The 21,774-nt window shown below is 41.0% G+C and overlaps 1 protein-coding gene across 1 annotated transcript in view; it reads left to right on the top strand.

Annotated features, from left to right (window-relative positions):
• NUFIP1 (nuclear FMR1 interacting protein 1) overlaps positions 1 to 21,774 on the top strand; it is a 46,781-nt gene that overhangs the window by 19,525 nt on the left and 5,482 nt on the right. The window contains exons 7-8 of the mRNA XM_004577660.4: positions 966 to 1,156; positions 8,284 to 8,400. Of these exons, the coding sequence (XP_004577717.2) occupies positions 966 to 1,156; positions 8,284 to 8,400 (308 nt within the window). The remainder of the gene's footprint in view (positions 1 to 965; positions 1,157 to 8,283; positions 8,401 to 21,774) is intronic.

Raw genomic sequence — 21,774 nt, 5'->3', positions numbered from 1 at the left:
TCTCTTCAAATGTTTTATTTTTTTTTCCTCTGGTATTTTATTTTACTATCATAACTATCAATCCTGGCTCTTTATTTTGGCTAGAAGCAGACTTTTCTGGGAGTACCTTTTGATAAATAAAAGTTCTTAACTTTTTTGAGATCTAAAATATCAACCTTTTAGTTTTATTTCTTAATGTAGACTTTATAAAACTTAATGCTAGTGCATTTGTGGGGCTTAGTGTGATATTGTGAAATAGATATGCATTGTGTAATGAGAAAAACAGGTAATTAACATTTCTTGTACCTAAACATTTCTCATTTCTTTGTGTTGGGGATCTTCTAATCCCTATCATTTTGTTTCCTTATAAAATATAAATTGTAAACTCTAGTCACCCTACTCTGCTGTTAGAACTTACCCTTCCTGGGGTCAGTACGGTGGCTTGACGGGATAGTCTTCTTTCTTGCAGTGCTGTCATCCTATATGAACACCGGTTCTAGTCCTGGCTGCTCCACTTTCTTTCCAGTTCCCTGTTTGTGGCCCTGGAAGTCCGCAGAGGATGGCTCAGGTCCTTGGGTCTGTGCACCCACATGGAAGACTCAGAGGAGGCCCCTGGCTCCTGGTTTGGATTGTGTTTCCTCAGGCCATTGTGGCCAATTGGGGAGTGAACCAGAGCTGCAAGAGCTTCTTTCTCTGTCACTTGTTCTCTCTGTAAATCTGCCTTTCAAATAAAAAAAGAACTTTTCCTTTAAGTGCTTAGTAACAGATGTCTTGCCCCCTTCTTCCTATCCTCTGGTAGCCACATTCTGTTCTCTACTTCTGTTAAGTCAGCTTCTTTAGTTTCCATGTATGAGTGAAAATATTTGGTGTTTGTAATAATTAAGCATTATTTATTTGGCATTCACTTGCCCTTTGCAGAGTTGTTTGTTTGTGTTTTGGTTAAATCAGTGCCCGTGTTACTGGGTGTTGCATTTTTCTTACTCCAGCAAGATGAAGGGGATGGCAAGGCATTCACAGATGTCAAAACTCAGAAGTCCTGGCAGACATCACAGGTGGAAGAGTGACAATGCCCAGCAGCCAGTGACTGCAGCAGGCAGTCATGCATGCGACTCGAAGCCTAAAGACCCACTTGAGACAAATATAGATCCTCTTGGTGTCTTGGCCAACAGTGATTCTGGTAAGTGCAACAAGAAGGAAGAGTGATGCTGAAGTTGATTATTATTCATAACCTTGTGTCTGGAGAGCTTAATGGCAAATCGTTCAGTGTTGTATTTTTTTAGTAGGAGAATCTTGTTAAAAGCTTGTTTCAGAACATTTTTTTTCTGAATGTGACAGGAGTCTGAGGGTGAGCAGGCAGACTGTGGAAGAAAGATTAGATTTGTTGGACCATTTCCATAGTCTTATGCAGTCTTGGGAATGTTGATTGTTTTTGAATGTGTTGGTGCTGTAGATTTACAGTTGTCCAGTTATGTGTACTTCCCCACACTACAATGCAGGGATGCTAGGAAGCAAGTATAACATATGATACTGACATGTTCTCTTGTGTGTGATTCATCGTTTTTGTCTATTTGTTTTTCCTCAGAACCTAAAATATATTTATGTACATTTGCAGTTTGCAGTTTACTCTTGAATTCTCTCTAAAATGTATTGGGCAAGTTGGCTCTTGCTAATAAGTTAAAACACTAAAGCATCAACATGTTGCTGTCACACGCAGGTGTCATTGGGTCTAAGGTCCCATTTCCTCCAACAGCACGGTGAAGCATTAGCGGATTGCTTATGCTTCCTGTCTCACAAGGGTGCCTGAACATGGCGAGTGAGTAGACTAGGGTTGTCCTGGGAATTTTACAGGTTTCTTCATCCCAGGTGACAGTAGTATCCATGATCACATGACAAGCAGTTAAACATATCTATGTCACATCTATGTCAAGAAATGGGGGTAACTAATTTGTTAATTGGATCTTAGATATGAGCTAAGTATTAAAATTTAATAGGAAACATAATGTCATGTTAATAGCATTTGTCAAGTAATATACTTACTGTTCTTCCCATGCTTCATATACATTTCTTTTCCTCACAACAGTCTTTTCTGTGTTATTGCACTCTCTGTATTATTGCTCTCCTATTTTAGAAAAGAGGAACAAAGAGACTAAGCAATTTGCCTTAACTTTATTGCTATTGATGGTAGTTAGAATTTGAAATTAGGGGTCTAACTTCACTAGTACTACAGGTCCTCTGAATGTGAAGTCTGAATTTATTCAACAAAATATTTTATTGAGAATAGGATAGTTTTGATATGAGGAAGAGTTTTAAAAAATGCATCTTACCGGGCCCGGCGGCATGGCCTAGCGGCTAAAGTCCTCGCCTTGAGCGCCCCGGGATCCCATATGGGCGCCGGTTCTAATCCCAGCAGCTCCACTTCCCATCCAGCTCCCTGCTTGTGGCCTGGGAAAGCAGTCAAGGATGGCCCAAGGCATTGGGACTCTGCACCCATGTGGGAGACCCGGAAGAGGTTCCTGGTTCCTGGTTCGGATCGGCGCGCACAGGCCGTTGCGGCTCACTTGGGGAGTGAATCATCAGACAGAAGATCTTCCTCTCTGTCTCTCCTCCTCTCTGTATATCCGGCTTTCCAATAAAAATGAATAAATCTAAAAAAAAAAAATGCGTCTTACCTTTACAGAGGGCAAGGCAAAAGTAAGTGATATTTTGAACTAGTGTGGAATTGACATGGGCCTTGATTTTTTTTTTTTCTTCTTAAAAAGATTTTAGAATGGTTCAGCTGCTGGTGAAGACATCCACATCCCGTATTGGAGTGCCTAGGAGAATTCTTGGCCTCACACCTGATTCTAGTGCCCTTCTGAGGCTGGGAGAAAGCAGCCAATGGCTGCCGCTTACATGGGGGACCTGGGTTGAGTTTCCAGCTCCTGACTTCAGGTTGACCCACAGCTATTGCAGGAATCTGGGGGAGGGAACCAGTGAAAGAGAACTTTGTCACTAGATTTCTTTACTGATGGCATGCATTTTTTTTTCTATTTCTGTTCTGCAGAACAACCAGGTTTTTTACCCCTGTATCTACCTGTTATCATTCATCCTGTGCTAGCTAACCTTTCTGAACTTATCTTATTCTTTTTTTAAAAAAAGAAGAGTCTATTTTTATTGGAAAGGTATATTTACACACAGAGAGATATCTTCCATCTGGTGGTCCACTCCCCAAATGGAAACAATGCCCAGATTTAAACCGATCCAAAGCCAGGAGCCAGGAGATTCTTCCAAGTCTCCCGTGTGGGTGCAGGGTCCCAAGGCTTTGGGCCGTCCTCAACTGCTTTCCCAAGCCACAGCAGGGACCTGGATGAGAAGTGGAGCTGCTGGGATTAGAACTGGTGCCCATATGGGATCCTGGTGCTTTCAAGGCGAGGACTTAAGCCGCTAGGCCATTGTGCCAGGCCCCCCCGTCTTATTCTTAAAAACAGTTTTTTTGAATGTTTGTTGAACATTCGTGTACTGTTACAGGCTCTAAGAATAAAATATTAGATAGAGGAAAAAGTCTTTCTGTCCTATAGTTTCCATTCTAATTGGGAAGAATAGCAGCAGGCAAATATGTAATATGTTAGGTAGATATAGGTTTCATAAAGATGAATGTAGCCTAGTTAGAGGATAGAGACTGGGAGTCGGGGGTGTGTACTGTTTCAGTGACATATTTTTGATGGGCTGACATGAAGATATCAGAGTAAAGTGAGAGACTAATATCTTGGCAAATAGCAACAAATGCATGTAGTTAAGGAACAGCCAGATTGGAGTGAGAAAGTAGTTAGGGACCAGTGTTGTGGTATAGCAAGTAAAGATGCTGCCTGTGACACCAGTATCCTTTATAGATGCTGTTTCGTGTCCTGGCTACTTCACTTCCCTCTCAATGGCCTAGCAGAAGCAGCATAAGATTGCTCCAGATGAAACTCTTGGCTCATGACTTTGACCTGGCCCAGACCAGATCATTGTGGTCATCTGGGGAGTAAACCAGCACCTGGAAGATCTCTGTCTCTCCTTTCTCACTGTCTAACTCTGACTTTCAAACAAATAACTAAATCTTTAAAAAGTGGTCAGATTTGATATAGACAGAGGACCAGATCGCATTGACATTGTATCCTGGAGAAGGTTTGGGGGTCTTAATTAAAGGTGAAACAGAGTGATACCCTGTGATTTCTGTGTTTAGGTGAAGAATGGACTATAAGGAGGGATAAACAGGGTTGTATCAGGGATGTCTTGTAGAAAGCTTTTAGAATTATCCAGGCAAAAAATGTTCTCTTGTGTTAGGGTTGTAGTAGAAGTACTGAGGAATATGATTCTGGATCCATTTTCTAAACAGAGCTGACAGCGTTTGTTGGTTTATTGGATGTGGTATGTAAGAGTCATGCGTGACTGTTGTGTTTTTGGCCTAACCTTTAAGAGAGTTGGCATTTTTCAGGATGGAGGGAGTACATGTTCCATGTGGAAATCAAGTGTTTGTTTTTGGACATGCTATGTTTGAGATACCCACTTAACATTAAATAAGATGCTGACTGAGTTGTTAAGATTATTTTGGCATTTAGGGGGAAATTGAAGATGGGAAATGGAATTTTGTGACTCACCAGCATATAGTTAATATTTTTTTGAGATTTGAGATAACATGACATCTTGGGAATGAGAGGCCTAAAGTAAAAGAGGTCTCAGACTATAATTTGAGAGGGATGGGCCTGGTGGTGCACAGGTTGGCCCACTGCTTGCATGGTTCAAATCATAGCTGTTCTGTTTCCAGTTTAGTGCTCTCATAATTTGCCTGGGGAGCAGCAGATTATGGCTACATATTTGAGCGTCTGACCCCCATGTGGTAGACCCAAGTGGTATCCCTAGCTTTAACATGACTCAGCTATTGCTGAGGCAGGAGTGAACTTGGGAGAGTGAATCAGTTTGGAAGATCTCTCCCTGCCCATCTTCGCCTCTGCCTCTTTTTCCCTGTCTCCCTCTGTCTCTGTCATTCTTATGGATGGATGGATGGATGGATGGATGAATAAATGGATTATAGATAGCTAGATATATTAAAAACACGAGAGCAACATCCTTGGGGGCACTCTGATTTTGGAAGGTGGTCAGAGAAGAGTTCAGTTGGGAGACTAGGGAAAGAGAGCCCAGGAAAATCTTCTGGAAGCCAGATGAAGAAGGTGCATTGCAAAGAAGATAATTCTGTACTGTCAAGTACTGCTGCTGAGTTAAATAAGATAAGCAAGAAATTACTTATAAGTTTAGAAGTACAGTAGGTTAACTTGGAAGAAAAAATTTCACTGGCAGTGGGCCAAAAGGACTGATAGGAATAGATTCTGGAGTGAGTCAGACAGCTGTAGAAAATTTGAGACCTAGATTAATTCCCCCATGAATTACTTTACCATATAAGTGGTTGAGATTTTGAGGGTAGGGTGCAATAGGTCAGTGGCTAAATCCTTGCATTGCGTGTACCAGGATCCCATTTGGGCCCCAGTTCGTATCCCGGCTGCTCAGCTTACCATCCAGCTCCTTGCTTGTGACCTGGGAAAGCAGTCAGGGATATCCCAAAGCCTTGGGACCCTGCATCTGTGTGGGAGGTCTGGAGGAAGCTCCTGGCTCCTGGCTCCTGGCTTCAGATTGGCTCAGCTCTGGCCATTGTGGCTACTTGGGGAGTGAACCAATGGACAGAAGATCTTCCTCTCTGTCTCTCCTTCTCTGTGTAAACCTCACTTTCCAATAAAAATAAAATAACATTTTTTGAAAAAAGAATAACAAATGGAATTGCAAGTGGGAGAAGACATTATTGGCATGGTTATTCATTATGAATATATTTTACGGGTGGGCATTTAGCCTCTCTGTTAAGATGCTGGTTAAGCGGGCCAGTGCCTTGGTATAGGAGGCTACACCTCTGCCTGGTATCCTGAATGGGCTCTGGTTAATGTTCTGGCTGCTCCATTTCCCATCCAGCTCCCTGCTTGTGGCCTGGGAAAGCAGAGGAGGATGGCCCAAAGCCTTGGGCCCTTGCACCCCATGGGAGACCCAGAAGAAGCCCTGGCTCCTGGTTCCTGCTTCAGATTGGGTTAGCTCTGGCCATTGTGGCCATTTGGAAAGTGAATCAACAAATGGAAGATATCTGTCTCTTTGCTCCTCTCTCTCTGTCTCTCTTTATGTCTCTAACTCTTTCAAATAAAAATGAATGAATGCTGAACTCTGCCATTGTCCTCGCCTACAATGTCAGGATACACTTTTTTTTTTTAAAGATTTATGCAGCTTATTACAAAGTCAGATATACAGAGAGGAGGAGAGACAGAGAGGAAGATCTTCTGTCTGATGATTCACTCCCCAAGTGAGCCGCAACGGCCTGTGCGCGCCGATCCGAACCAGGAACCAGGAACCTCTTCCGGGTCTCCCACACGGGTGCAGAGTCCCAATGCCTTGGGCCATCCTTGACTGCTTTCCCAGGCCACAAGTAGGGAGCTGGATGGGAAGTGGAGCTGCTGGGATTAGAACCGGCGCCCATATGGGATCCCGGGGCGCTCAAGGCGAGGACTTTAGCCGCTAGGCCATGCCGCCGGGCCCCAGGATACACTTAAATAGCAGAATGATGGACTTAACGACTGAAGGACTGTACTATTGTAATGATATGGGGGAAATCAGGTGGGGATTTGAAGAGTGGAGAAAGGGAAATTCCAGAGCTTATGGAACTATATCATGAAATAAAATTAATTAATAATTTTAAAATGAATAAATCTCTTTTAAAAATTACAATGCTGGTTAAGACATCTGTGTTCCAAATGAGAGCGCCTGGATTTTATGCTTGCCCCTGACTTCTGGCTCTAGCTTCTTGTCCAAGTAGACCCTGGGAAGGAACAGAGATGGGTCAAGTCATTGATGCCTGACTCCTCAGCCTGGCCCAATCCCAGCTGTTACAGACACTGCGTATCTGTAGGAGGCATTCTGGCTCATTATTTCAGGTTAATTTGATCCAATTTGGCCATGCTTTTAAAGAGCATAGCATTCAACTGTTGATTTTTCTGTGTTGTCGCTTTGTGTGGGTCTTGGAATGAGATGCTATAATTTGGTCTTTGGCCATTCAAACACCGAGTAAGCAGTCTTCCCACTGAAATTATGGCAGATTTCTGTTTCCTCCATTGTAAAGTGTAAATGTATTTTTAATTCCCTCTTTTAATCCAGAAGAAACACTATCCATTTAGCCTAAAATTGAGAAGGAGTGATTTGAGAGGAGTGTGGCCCTAGGTAGTGTGGGCTGGTGGAGGAGGGTTTGACTTCAGCAAGCAGAAGGTGCTAATTCAACCTTTGCATAGGCGAGTGCTCCCATTTCTTGTTGGCAGGTTCTGGTTTCCCCTAGACTTGGTGAATGTTAACTGTTCAGACTTGAAACTTTTCCTACTAGTTGTGGATTGGTTGAGTTGCTTCACTGAATAGACAAGTTACTTACTGTCTTCCAGCAGGCTTTCTCTGTATTGGTTGTCCAGAATAAAGTTAATATGTGTTTAGAGCTGCCAAAAATAAATGCAACAGGAGGTGTCCTAGGGCTACAACCAGGCTGGCTACGTTCTAATCAAACACTTTATCCCTGGCAGGCTCTTCAGAACCTGTTAAATTCTCATGGTCATCTTGTTTACTTACATTCTTGAAAGTTCTAAGTAATAAAAATAAGGTGGATTCATTTCAGCATTACCTTTTTGATTAAGCCTATACACTGATTTAAATATGTATGGGTCCTGAAAAGTAGTCCCCCAAACAACAAAAGGGGTGCATATTTCTTTATTTATTTATTTATTTATTATTTTTAATTCATTAATTACATTGTATTATGTAACACAGTTTCATAGGTACTTGGATTCTCACCACCCCTCCCCAAACCAGGGGTGCATATTTCTATATTTTATTTATTCCTAGATCTAATTTTTAAATTTAATGATCCTGAGCCAGTAAAGTTACATAAGTTTTTAACCTTCTTACTGCCTGTAATTTAATAACAAAGACTGTGTAATCAAGTAGATTTAGGGAAGGCACATACTCCACAACCTGGGAAGCATGGGGAGCATGTGCATGAGTTACCTGGCTGTCTCCTGTAGATCATGTCTCCTGCTCATGAGGATTTAAATCAAGGGGAAGGTTTTCAGGTCCTCTGGAATTAGTTATTTGAAGAGGTAAAGGGTTGATCAGAAATTTCTTTTCAATAACAGATGAGCTTTATCTGCTTTCTTTTTTCTGGTGGTAGATCCTTTGCGATACACTGTTTGAAAGTTCTTTCCCCTTCTCTCTCAGAGTCTGAAAAGGAGGAGAAACCACAGCAGACTGTCATACCCAAGGAAGTCACCCCAGCCTTATGCTCTCTCATGAGCAGCTATGGCAATCTGTCTGGATCGGAGAGTGAGCCAGAAGGTGAGTCCTGCTGTTGGTTGCTGCAGGGAGGTATGCTTTGTTCTGTTGCTCTTTGTCTCTGGCAAGTGTTATGTATTAATAGCATCCAGTATGCACTTTATTTCATCTCCGGATTGCTTTTTTTGTTTTAAATATTTATTTTTATTGGAAAGGTAGAGTTACAGAGAGAAAAGACTAAGAGAAACATCTGTCCTCTGACTCACTCCCCACATGGCTACAGTGGCCAGAACTGATCCGATCTGAAGCCAGGCGCCAGGAGCCTTCAGGTCAGTCACATGGATACAGGATCCCAAGGCTTTGGACCATCCCCTACTGCTTTCCCAGGCCACAAGAAGGGCACTGGATGGGAAACGGAGCAGCTGAGACACAAATTGGCATCCATGTGGAATCTTGGCGCATGTATGGAGAGGATTAACCAATTGAGGCATTGTGCCAGGCCCATAACATGTTTTTCTAGTGCCTTTGGTAGGTGTAGAAGACCTCCTTTATGATAAACATGTTAAAATATTTAAATGTTTATACGTCATTGCTGCTTATAAATCCCATCTACTTAGATTTCTCTTTGGGAAAATACAATGGGGCCCGGTGGCGTGGCCTAGCGGCTAAAGTCCTCGTCTTGAATGCCCCGGGATCCCATATGGGCGCCGGTTCTAATCCCGGCAGCTCCACTTCCCATCCAGCTCCCTGCTTGTGGCCTGGGAAAGCAGTTGAGGACGGCCCAATGCATTGGGACACTGCACCCGCGTGGGAGACCCGGAAGAGGTTCCTGGTTCCTGGTTCCTGGCATTGGATCGGCGCGCACCGGCCCGTTGCGGCTCACTTGGGGAGTGGATCGTCGGACGGAAGATCTTCCTCTCTGTCTCTCCTCCTCTGTGTATATCTGGCTGTAATAAAAAATGAATAAATCTTTAAAAAAAAAAAAAAAAAGAAAATACAATGGCCCTGTTCTTGTGGTTATGGTAGCCTGCATTCTTAAAGGTGGACACATTGAAGTCTTTGCAGGAGTCTTTCTAAGAAGTTAGTGATCCATACTTTTACCTTTATTTATTTGTTTTGAAAATTACACTTCTTTTATTATTATTATCATTTTATAATACAGTTCCATAGGCCCTGGGATTTCACTTACTCCCTCCCCAAGTCCCTTACTCCCTCTCCAAGTCCCCTCCTCTCTCCCCCTCTGCATTCCCCTATATCATTACTATAGTATAGTTCCTCATACACAGTCATATGTCCATCATTGTGCGCATGGACAATGGCAGAGTCCAGCATCCCATTGTCAAGATGTAGTAAACAGTATCATTGGGAGTGCATCTTTGATCTGCAAGTGGAGAAGCATACTGCATTGTATCTTCACATCTGGATATGATAGTTTCCATTACAGTTACTATACATCCTCTCAAATGAAAAGTCACAAAGCAAAATAAACAACGGGTAGAAAAAAATGAAATTAAAAATGCCATGAAATTAAATAACATGCTACTGAACGACTAATGTGTCTCTGAAGAAATGAAAAAGAAATCAAGAACCTTCTTGAAGAAAGTGATGCTGCTGTATGATCTATGAGTCACTGGAGAATTTAATCGGAAGAAAGTGTTTTGAACTAAAACAAAATCAAAATCCATGAGATACAGATTCTTTTGATCTTTGCTGGTGAAATAGATCTTCTGGATGCAACAATTAAATGGCTTTTGTTTTTTTATCCAGTCTACTAATCTTTAATCCAGTCTACTAATCTATCTTTGATTGATGAGTTTAAGCCGTTTACATTCAGGGTTAATATGAATGGGTGGTAATTTGGTCCTGTCATTTTAGCAATGGGTTGTTCATTGGTTTAGTCTTCTGTTGTTATTTTACTGGGATGTTCTTCACATTTGCCCTTAGCTTTGTTGGGTGCTATTCCTCTTCTCTGTCAAGAGAACATCTGAAGTATCACTTGTAGGGCAGGTTTGGAACAGGCATATTCTTTTTTTTTTTTTTTTTTTTTTTTCTTTTTATTGTGTTGTTGACAATCTTTACATAGTTAATTACAGTTAAAGGAAAAAGAAGAAAAGAAAAGAAGAAAAAAAAAGAAAAAAAGAAAAAAAGGTTCAGGGGGATAGGAAAGTGGGTAATGCCATTATGTCCATATTGTTTCCATCATGCATCTGAGGTAAAGGGGGACATTGAGGGAGAAGTCCCACCCGGTTTCCCGCCCACCCCAAGTCCCGGATGTGGGGCATGCTCTGAGATATGTGCCCAAGTGGTGTTAATAGTTCTCCAGTTATGAATCGCTGCCAGTTCCGCTCGATGAGGTCGTCCACTGATTGACATGGTCCATCATAAAGTCTCCGTTTGCCCCATAATTTGCTGCCAACATATAGCTGAGATGACTGACTGTCCCGTTCTGTCTTCTGTCTTTTCTTGGTTAGAGTTCTGAGTCCAGCAGTTCGATTGGGGAGATCTCCAAAGATACTTTGAGGTATTCCCAGATTAGTTTTTTGTATGTTCTAGCAAGCACAGGGCCCGGCACAGTCCATCACCCCGATCAGCTGGTGGTTGCAATTGCTGGAACAGGCATATTCTTTTAACTTTTCTTTACTGTGGAAGAATTTTATTTCATTCTCAAAAACAAAGGAAAGTTTTGCTGGATGCATTATCCTGGACTGACAGTTTTTTGATTTTAGAATCTGGAATATGTTGCTCCATTCTCTTCTGGCCTGTGGAGTTTCCTGTGAGAGGTCTTGTGTGAATTTAATTGGCATTCTATTATATGTCAATTGGTTTTTTTTTTCATGTGCACATTTAAGGATTTTTTCCTTATGTTTGGTGGAAAAGAGCTTGCTAATAATGTGTCATGGTGAAGATCGCTTTTGGTAAAGCCTGTTGGGAGTTCTGTGTCGCTCCTGGATGTTGTTTCCCAATTCTTTCTCTAGATTAGGGAAATTTTCCCTTATTATTACACTAAATATATTTTTTAACCCAGCTTCTCTTTCTGTACCTTCTGGGACTCCCATAACTCTTATAGTTAGCTTTTTAATAGTGTCTTTCAGTTCTTGAATGCTTTTTTAGCTTGACCCAGCTCTGCTTCCAGCTTTCTGATTGTTTCCCTCTGGTGACAGGAAATATCTTCCAATTCTGAGATTCTTTCTTCTGCCAATTCTTTCTCTAGATTAGGGAAATTTTCCCTTATTATTACACTAAATATATTTTTTAACCCAGCTTCTCTTTCTGTACCTTCTGGGACTCCCATAACTCTTATAGTTAGCTTTTTAATAGTGTCTTTCAGTTCTTGAATGCTTTTTTAGCTTGACCCAGCTCTGCTTCCAGCTTTCTGATTGTTTCCCTCTGGTGACAGGAAATATCTTCCAATTCTGAGATTCTTTCTTCTGCCGCCTCCATCATTCTATTTTGGAGACTCTCCACTCTACTCTTAATTTGCTCCATTGTATTCTTCATTTCTGATAGATCAACTTTCATTTGATTCATTTCCAGTGTGACATATTCCTTAAATTTTTGAACTCCTATATTATGTGCTTCTCGTTGTTGATAAGAAGCTTCATAACATGTGTTTTGAATTCTGTATCCCCTGTTTTCTCTATGTCTTCCTCAGTGAACTCTGAGGTTGGCAAAGGTGTTTGCTCCTTTGCAGGAAAGTCTTCAGTAACATTCATTGTGCCTTTGTCTCTTTTTTTGCTCTTGGTCATTGTACTTCTGGTTATCAGATTCCTCTCCTTGGGGCAGGTTTCTAAGCTGTGTCATCCACAGGTCTACAGTTTGATTTTACTTATTGCAGTTGGCACATGACTCTTTGTTTGCAGTCACTTGTGCCACACTCTCCAGTGAGTTCCAGGTCTGGGTTCTTTGGTTAGACTTCCACGATTATCGCCATAGCCCCAGCTGCTTGCTCACCAGTCTCCACCTCTTGTGATACCATGTTGAGTCTGCATCATTGCCTGTACAAGCTTTCTCCCACTTCCTGTTAGAGCAGTTCCCAGGATTAGGGAGACACCAGGAGTCCTATATAGCTAGATTGTTGATGGTGCTGATCTTGCCAGAACCTGTTGGCTGTTAGGTCTGAGAGCCAGATGGACCTATTCTGACTTGTACGATGCCCAAGTTGGTATTATTTTCCCTGTGGGACCAGTGCAGTGCACTGATCTCAGTGAGTTTGCTCCCAGCTCAGTACATATGCAGCTCACTCTTAACCCTGTGGTCTTAATGCCTTTGCTGCACTGTACTAAATGGCACCTGATGTGCCACTACCTGAGGTCTTGATCTGCTGGCTGTCAGGTCTGAGGGCTACCAGGACCTATCTTGGGTGGAACTTGTAGGATGCCTCGTTGTTGCAGTTCACTGAGCCAGAAATGAGTTCCCTCTCAGCTCAATGCACGCACATTCCTGTTCGTAGTCCTTACCTCCCTACACAAAATGGCACCCGATTCAGGTGTAGGGGGCAGACTGGGCTGTGAAATCCACCCTGTTCCCACACTGTCCGTCTGGGCCCTGCTGCTCTGTCTCTGTTCCTGGTCAAATCAAACAGACCAGTAGGATGGGCAATACTTTGTCTGGGTTCACCTCCCAAGCTCCCCATAAACATTCCTTCCCATCTTACTGCTGGTCGATTTCTGAGTGCTGGTGCGGTTCAGATCGCCCCTTGCTGAATGCCGTGGTATCAGTCACTGAACACCACACCGTTGTGTCTGCTGCTTTCCTGTGTCTGTCAGTCTCTGTGTGCCCCTCTGCTGTTGTTATGTCCTCTGCTATTTCCTTGAATGTGCCCTCTCTGCCTCACACTGGCTAATGTTTTTCTGTCTGTTTAAACATGTCCTTACTCTTTTCTGCCATCTTGATTCTCTCCATAGTCTTCGCTTTAAAGATGATGTCACAGATGATCGTTTCTGCATCTTTTTAGTGAAATTGAGTATGACAAGCCAATTTATTCTCCTATAGCGTCTTCTAAAAAACCTGTGTGGATTGTTGATCTGATGTAGCGTGGTACTTTTTTAATCCCAAATTTTTTTATTTTGAGATTTATTTACTTGTTTGAAATAATTAGCAGAGTGGGAGAGAGACCCAAGATCTTCTGTGCTGGTTCATCCCCCAGATGGCCACTGTGCCCGGTGCTAGGTCTCACCAAAGCCAGAAGAACCTAGAGCTTCATCTGGATCTGCCACGTGAGTTGTAGGACCACAACCACTTGGGCCATATTCTGCTTTTTCCAGACTGTTAATCCAGGGAGCTGGACCAAAAGTGGAGCAGACAGTGGCTTAACCATGAGGGAATTCCTGTGCAGCTCTCTTGGGAAATGCATCAAAATGTCACTATATCTAAAAGCATATAAAATGAGGTTCCAGCACAGTAGTCTAGTGGCCAGAGTCCTTGCCTTGCATATGCCGGTATCCCATAAGGATGCCAGTTCTAATCCTGGTCTCCTCACTCCCCACATCCAGCTCCATGCTTTTGCCTGGGAAAGCAGTTGAGGAAGGCACAAAGCCTTGGGACCCTGCACCCATATGGGAGATCCGGAAGAGGCTGTGGGTTCCTGACTTTGGTTGGCACAGCTCCAGCCCTTGCTACACTGCACTACTTGGGGAATGAATCATCAGATGGAAGATCTTTCTGTCTCTCCTCCTCACTGTATATCTGACTTTACAATAAAAATTAACTAAATCTTTTTTTTAAAATGTATGTAAAATGAAGAGGCAGTGTGAGTATGATTGGATGACGGTGGTGACACTCTTACCTGTGACTGCAGTTGGAAGATGTAAAGAAGAGTGTGGCTTTAACGTGAAAAATGATGTTTGTAACATGGGAGTTTTTGCTCTGGTCGCTTATTAGAAGTTACTGGGATTTTGAAATCTAGACTGTTTTGGCTTTATCAAAGTACCACTTAACCACGAATTGCCTCATTTCTTTCTTTTAATTTTAAGAAAAACAGTATTTATTTCTTACTCATGTGTCTAATGCCTTGATATAAAGATGAAGTTATTCTTTAAACACAGATTATGTTTCTCGCTTACTGGTTTGTTTACGATAATTGATAACAAAACTAGTAACAGATTACTGAATTCCATAAAAACAAGGTAGATTAATGCTTTCTTCTCCCTTTCTGAAGATAAAATATTTAATTCTTTGATCTTCATGTCTTCATTTTGAGACTGTCACCGTTTTCAATGGCAAGGAAGAAAGGAAACTTGGCAAGGAACTTTGAGACCTTAAACCTGTATTTCAAAGAACTTTGAGCTAGAGAAAATAACTTTACGAGGCTAGAAATGACAGAGCTGATGGCAGATATGTGATGGGAATTCAAGGGGAAAAGAAGCAGCTCTGATGACTCTCACATCATGGTCTTCCTTGGTGTGGCATTTGCTCTCTGCCTGGCAGTAATGCATAGCCTTTCCTTTTAAAGGCAACAGAAAAGAAACTTGTATGATAAAATATGTATTCAGTTTTATACAGATGTTTAAAATGCCCTGCAGTGGGCAAGATTGAGAATAAGATAATAGAAAATTGAGGCAGCAATTTGATCTAGTGGTTAAGCCTCATTAGAACACCCACACACTACGCTGAAGTAACAGGGTTCAATTTCTGGCTCTGGAATTTATAACATTTCCTTTTATTAATGTAATTAAATTCAAATGAAATTTAAGCAATTAGTTCTTCACAATTCAGTTCCATTTCAAGAAGTAATGTAGAAGTATATAGAGGATCTTGAAACATAAATTCTATTTTTCTGGAAAGAGTTTTAACCTAGGAAAGAGTCCCTCAAGCAAAACTGAAGCAAAGGAAGAGAATATTCTCAGATCTGGGGTTGTGAGAATCACATTAAATAGAAATAAGAGAAAAAAATTTAAATGAGAAGTATTTCAAAGTGGGTTGGTTGGATATCTGACCCAGGGTTCTACAGTGCCCTGAATTTATCTTGCTTCACATGAATTCGTAAGCCAAAGAGGAATTTGAGGATTGAATGAATATATTTTAATTATATTTGAGTTGATGGACATTATATTGATAAGGAGAAGTATTGTAAATCTCTTTTTAAAAAAAGAAGGTGGCACAAGTTCTTCATTCCTGCACAGAAAAATTGGTAATATAAACTCTGATTTGTTTGACTTTTGTGGTCCTGGATTAAGCAGTCAACATTTGAGGGAGAAGGGAATAACAGAGAGTAGTGCCCTAGAAAGTAGAAATCCAATTTCTTCTTTTTTGCCTTTAATTATTATTGCCAGAGTTAACCCAAAAACTGCTTTGGGGATTCTTAGCGGTATTCTTTTATAATTACATTTCCCTGTGTTCCTCTTTTCCCCATCATTTTGAAAATGTATCATCCTTAGTATTGTCAGAGCACATTCTAAGCAGTGTTCACTGTTGCAGGCACTGCTGTACTTAGATAATTATCGCAGCAACCCCAGGAAGTAGGTACCACTGCCTCCCTTCACTCTATGGGAGAAGTTTAGGTAGAGTGGCTTGCTCCAAAGTCACATAGGCAGGAAGTGATGAACTTAGGAGTTGAACTTAACTGACAGCAGATTGGGGTTTTTAATATTTTCCTATATCTCAGATACAATGTCTGCATTCAGTCCTGCATAATACTTAAGTGTGGAGTGTTTTGAGGGAGATTGTGAGACTTCTCCACTCTTGCAGAGCAAGTATGTGGAAGTGGTAGTGGTGAAGATTTCTGTCTTAATTCTTAAAATTCTCAACTGTCAGTAGTTGTTTTTCTGTTACTCAGTGTAGTTCAGCAGTGAACTACATTGATTGACTTTTCAGATGTCAAATTAACCTGTATTCCTGGAGTAAAATCTGCTTGATCATGATCTGTTATCTTTCTAAAAGCATTTTTAAAATTTGATTGAAAAGGGCCCTATGCGATAGCCTAGTGGCTAACATACTCACCTTGCATCCACTGGAATGTTTTTTTTTTTTTTTAAATTTTATTTATTTTTTTTTTATTATTTAACTTCATTAATTACATTGTATTATGTGACACAGTTACATAGATACTTGGGTTCTCCCACCCCTGCCCAAACCCTCCCACCATGGTGGATTCCTCCACCTTGTTGCATAACCACAGCTCAAGTTCAGTTGAGATTCCCCCATTGCAAGCATACACCAAACATAGAGTCCAGCATCTTATTGTCCAGTCAAGTTCAACGTCTTCTTAGGTATACCCTCTCTGGTCTGAAGACAGAGCTAGCAGAGTATTATCCCAGTCAATTGAAAGCTCCATCATACCATCAGCAAAAATTTACATCATTATGGAATTAATTGACATAGTAATGAGTAACCAACATGTTGAAAGTAAATACGAGTTCCCAGCCACCTTCTGTGACCACCTCACCTATACTTCAATTTAGTTTATACACAACATATAACATTCAAAACATAACATGTTATACATAACATCATATCATCTTAAATTAAGGCAAACATGTGGTATTTAACCTTTTGTGATTGGCTCATTTCCCTTAGCATTATGGTTTCCAGTTTGGCCCATTTGGCCACAAAGAACTGCATTTTGTTTTTTTTAATAGCTGAGTAGTATTCCATGGAGTAGATGAACCATAGCTTTCTTATCCAATCCTCTGTTGATGGGCATTTTGGTTGCTTCCATGTTTTTGCAATTACTGATTGTGCTGCTATGAGCATAGGAGTGCATGTTGGTTCCTCATAAAACAATTGTTCTGGATATATTCCTAGGAGTGCTATTGCTGGATCATACGGTATGTTGAATTTGAGTTGTTTGAATATTCTCCATACTGATTTCCATAGAGGCTGTACCAGCCTGCAGCCCCACCAGCAGTGGAGTAGGGTTCCCTTATCCCCGCAACCTCGCCAACAAGTGTTGTTGGTGCTTTTATTCATGTGGGCCAGTCTTACTGGCGTTAGGTGGTACCTCATTGATGTTTTAATTTGGATTTCCCTTATTGCCAGGGAACTTGAGCATTTTTTCATATGTTTATTTGCCATTTGGGTTTGTTCCTTTGTGAAGTGTCTGTCCATTTCCCGTGCCCATTTCTTGAGTGGGTTGTTTGTTTTGACATTTTGGTTGTTTTGTAGCTCTTTGTATATTCTGGAGATCAGCCCTCTATCACCTATGTCGTGTGCAAAGATCTTCTCCCATTCTGTGGGTTGCCTTTTTACTTTGTTGATTGTTTCTCTAGCTGTACAGAAGCTTCTTAGTTTGATGAGGTCCCAATTGTTTATTTTGGTCTCGATTTCTACTGCATTTGGAGTCTTTTTTAGGAAGTGAGGGCCTACCCCTAAGTGTTCCAGTGTGTTTCCAACATTTTCTTCCAAAAGTTTGAAGGTTTCTGGATGTAGGTTTAGATCTGTTATCCATTTAGATCTGATCTTAGTGTATGGTGAGAGATGTGGATCTATTTTTTTGTTTCTGCAGGCTATTAACCAGTTGTCCCAACAGCATTTATTGAACAGACCTTCCCATTTGCCTGGATTGTCGTTTGTCTTTTTGTCAAAGATTATTTGGCTGTATCTGTGTGGGTTTCCTTCTGGTGTTTCTATTCTGCTCCATTGATCTTCCTCTCTATCTTTGTGCCAGTACCACACTGTTTTGATAACCACTGCCCTATAGTATGTCCAGAGGTCCGGAACTGTGATTCCCCCTGCTAACTTCCTGTTCTTCAGGATGGTTCTAGCTATCCGTGGTTTTTTGTGCTTCCAGATGAACTTTTGGATCATTGTTTCCAGTTCCATGAAGAATGTTTTGGGCAATTTGATTGGGATTGCGTTGAATGTATATATTGCTTTTGGCAGTATAGACATTTTAATGATATTGATTTTACCTATCCAGGAGCATGGGATGTTACTCCATCTTTTGAGGTCTTGTTCAAGTTCTTTTTTAAGTAGTTTGTAGTTTTCTTCGAATAAGTCTCCTACATTTTTGGTTAGATTTATTCCCAGATATTTCATACTTTTCTCTGTTATTTTGAATGGTATCTTGCTGGTTAAGTCTTTTTCCATCTTGGGGCTGTTCGCATACACCATGGCTGTAGATTTTTGTTCATTAATTTTGTACCCTGCCACTCTACCAAACTCTCGTACAAGTTCTAGCAGTCTCTGTATTGAGTCTCTTGGCTCTTCTACATAAAGAATCATATCATCTGCATATAGTGAGAGTTTGACTTCTTCGTTTCCCATTTGGATTCCTCTGATTTCTTTTTCTTGTCTTATGGCCTCAGCGAGTACCTCTAGGACTATGTTGAATAGTAGTGGAGAAAGTGGACATCCCTGTCTTGTTCCAGATCTCAGTGGGAAGGGTTCCAGCTTTTCTCCATTCAGTATGATGCTGGCGTTGGGTTTTTCATATATGGCTTTAATTATGTTGTGGATTTTTCCATCTATGCCTACCTTGGTTAGGGTTTTTAGTAGGAAGTGGTGTTGGATTTTGTCGAAAGCTTTTTCTGCATCTATTGATACTATCATGTGATTCTTGTTTTTCAGTTTTTGGATGTAGTGTATCACATTTATGGATTTGCGAATGTTGAACCATCCCTGCATTCCAGGGATGAATCCTACTTGATCTGGATGAACGATCTGTCTGATGTGTTTTTGAATTCTGTTGGCTAGGATTTTGTTGAGAATCTTAGCATCAATGTTCATCAAAGAGATAGGTCTGTAGTTTTCCTTCTCTGTTAGTTCTCTGTCTGGTTTTGGGATTAAGGTAATGTTGGCTTCATAGAATGAGTTCGGAAGGGTTGCCTCTTTTTCTATTGTTTTGAAGAGTTTGTAGAGGATTGGGGTCAGTTCTGTTCGGAATGTTTTGTAGAATTCTGGAGTGAAGCTGTCTGGGCCTGGGCTTTTCTTTGTTGGGAGGTCTTTAATCACTGATTCAATCTCTACTTCAGTTATGGGTTTGTTCAGGTCGTTTGTTGCCTCTGGGCTAAGTTTTGGCAGGTGGTAGAAGTCTAAGAACTTTTCCATTTCTTGGTGATCTTCTGATTTGTTGGAGTACAGTGCTTTGTAGTAATTTCTAATTATGGCCTTAATGGATGTGGTGTCTGTTGTTATGTTGCCTTTTTCATCTTTGATGCTGTTAATTCTTGCCTTCTCTTGTTTTTTCTCTGTCAGTCGGGCCAGTGGGGTGTCTATCTTGTTTATCTTCTCAAAAAACCAGCTTTTTGATTCATTGATTTTGTGTATGGTTTTTTTTATTTCTATCTGGTTGATTTCCTCCCTTGTTTTGATGATTTCTTGTTTCCTATTGTGTGTGGGGCACTTCTGCTGTTGTTTTTCCAATTCCTGGAGGTGTGTGTTTAGTTCTTGTATTTGGCGCCTCTCTTGGGCCTTGATGTGAGCTCCAATTGCGATGAATTTACCCCGTAGCACTGCTTTGGCAGTGTCCCACAAATTTTGGAATGTTGTGTCAGAGTTTTCATTGGTTTCCATAAATTTTTTGATCTCATCTTTAATTTCTTCTCTGATCCATTGTTCGTTTAATAGCATATTGTTCAGCCTCCAAGAGTTTCTGTATTTCCTGGGGCATTTTGAATTGCTGATTTCCAGCTTCATTCCATGGTGGTCTGAGAGGGTACATGGTATGATTCCTATCTTTTTGAAGTTATTTAGGTTTGCTTTGTGTCCTATCATGTGGTCGATCCTGGAGAAGGTGCCATGCACTGCTGAAAAAAATGTATAATCTGTGGCCTTAGGGTAAAAAATTCTATAAATGTCAACCAAGTCCAGTTGTTCTATTGTTTGTATGAGCTCTGTTGTTTCTTTGTTGAGTTTTTGTTTTGTTGATCTGTCTATTGTTGTTAGTGGGGTGTTAAGATCACCCACTATTATTGTGTGCATATCTATGTCTCCCCTTAAGTCCGTGAGTAATTGCTTCACGTAGCTAGGTGCGTTTGAATTTGGTGCATATATGTTCACAATGGTAATTACTTCCTGATGGATCAGTCCCTTCACCAATATATAATGTCCTTCCCTGTCCTTTTTGATGTGTGTCAGATTGAAGTCCACATCATCTGAAATTAAGACAGCTACCCCGGCCTTTTTTTCTCGTCCATTGGCATGAAATATCTGTTTCCAACCTTTCACTTTCAGCTTCTTCGAATCTCTTCTGGTTAGATGTGTCTCTTGTAGGCAACAGATAGTTGGGTGCTGTTTGATAATCCATTCTGTTAATCTATGTCTTTTGATTGGTGAGTTCAGGCCATTTGTGTTAAGAGTTAAAATTGAGAGGTTGTGATTTTGCCCTGCCATACTTGTTTTTGTGGGTGTTGATATCTGTGTAATTGCCCTTCCTTGTGTGGACTTTAGTGGGGAGATCTTCCTGTTTGCCATCTTTGCTTATGATTCACCTCCTTTTTTTCTGGATTTAGTGCATTTCTAAGGAGATTTTGTAGAGCTGGTTTTGTGCTGGCATATTCTTCTAATTTCTCTTTGCTGTGAAAGTATTTGATTTCGTTCTCAAATACGAATGAGATCTTTGCTGGGTACAATAGTCTTGGTTGACAGTTGTTCTGATTCAGGATTTGGAAGATCTTTGTCCATTCTCTTCTTGCTTGTAAAGTCTCTTCAGAGAAGTCAGCAGTGATCCTGATTGGTTTTCCCCTGTATGTGATCTTTTCTCTGCTTCGTACTTGTCTCAGGATTCTTTCTTTGTCTTCATTGGAGTGGAACTTGAGCACCATATGTCTGGGTGAAGATCGCTTTGGGTCATATCTGCTGGGAGTCCTCTGACCGTCCTGGATTTGGGCTGGGTTCATGTTCCAAGTGTTTTGGAAGTTTTCCTGTATAATTTCGTCGAGCACCATTTGCATTCCTGACTCTTTTTCCGCTCCTTCAGGAAGGCCAATAATCCTAATATTTGATTTTCTGAGGTTGTCTTTCATTTCTTGTATGGTCTTATTGGCTTTGTTCAGACTTGTCTCCAGCTGTTTAATGAACTGGGTATGTTCGTTTTGTGTGTCTTCTGTTTCAGAGATCCTCTCTTCTGCTGTATTTGTTCTGTTGGTTAGGCTCTCAATTTTGTGCTCTAAGTCAAGGATTTTACTTTTCATTTGTTGTATTTCTGAGGTTATATGGTTCTTGAATTCCTTGAAGTCCTCCCAGTTCTTCTCATTGTCTCTGACATATTTTAACATTAATTTTTTGAATTCCTTGTCTGGTAGATCTTCTATGTCTTCATCTCGCATCTCCGAAATAGACATTGGCTTTTGATTCTTTATTGGTAGGGTGTTGGCACTCTCATCTGGATCATTACCTTTTCTGGTATTTCTTCCCATTGTGTTAGTGTTTCTTTTTTGAGAGACCTAGGCACCAGTGTGCTGAGGGGTCTCCAAGCACTATCCTGTAGAGATCGGAGTCTGCAGGCGTGGAGTAGCAGGGTGTGGGAATTTTCAAGGCACTTTTGGTGCGTCTCCAGAA

This window comes from Ochotona princeps, chromosome 12 (genome assembly GCF_030435755.1).
Source record: "Ochotona princeps isolate mOchPri1 chromosome 12, mOchPri1.hap1, whole genome shotgun sequence".
Classification (NCBI taxonomy): domain Eukaryota; kingdom Metazoa; phylum Chordata; class Mammalia; order Lagomorpha; family Ochotonidae; genus Ochotona; species Ochotona princeps.
The sequence above is the reverse complement of the archived record's forward strand: the minus strand, read 5'-3'. Positions and strand labels throughout refer to the sequence as shown.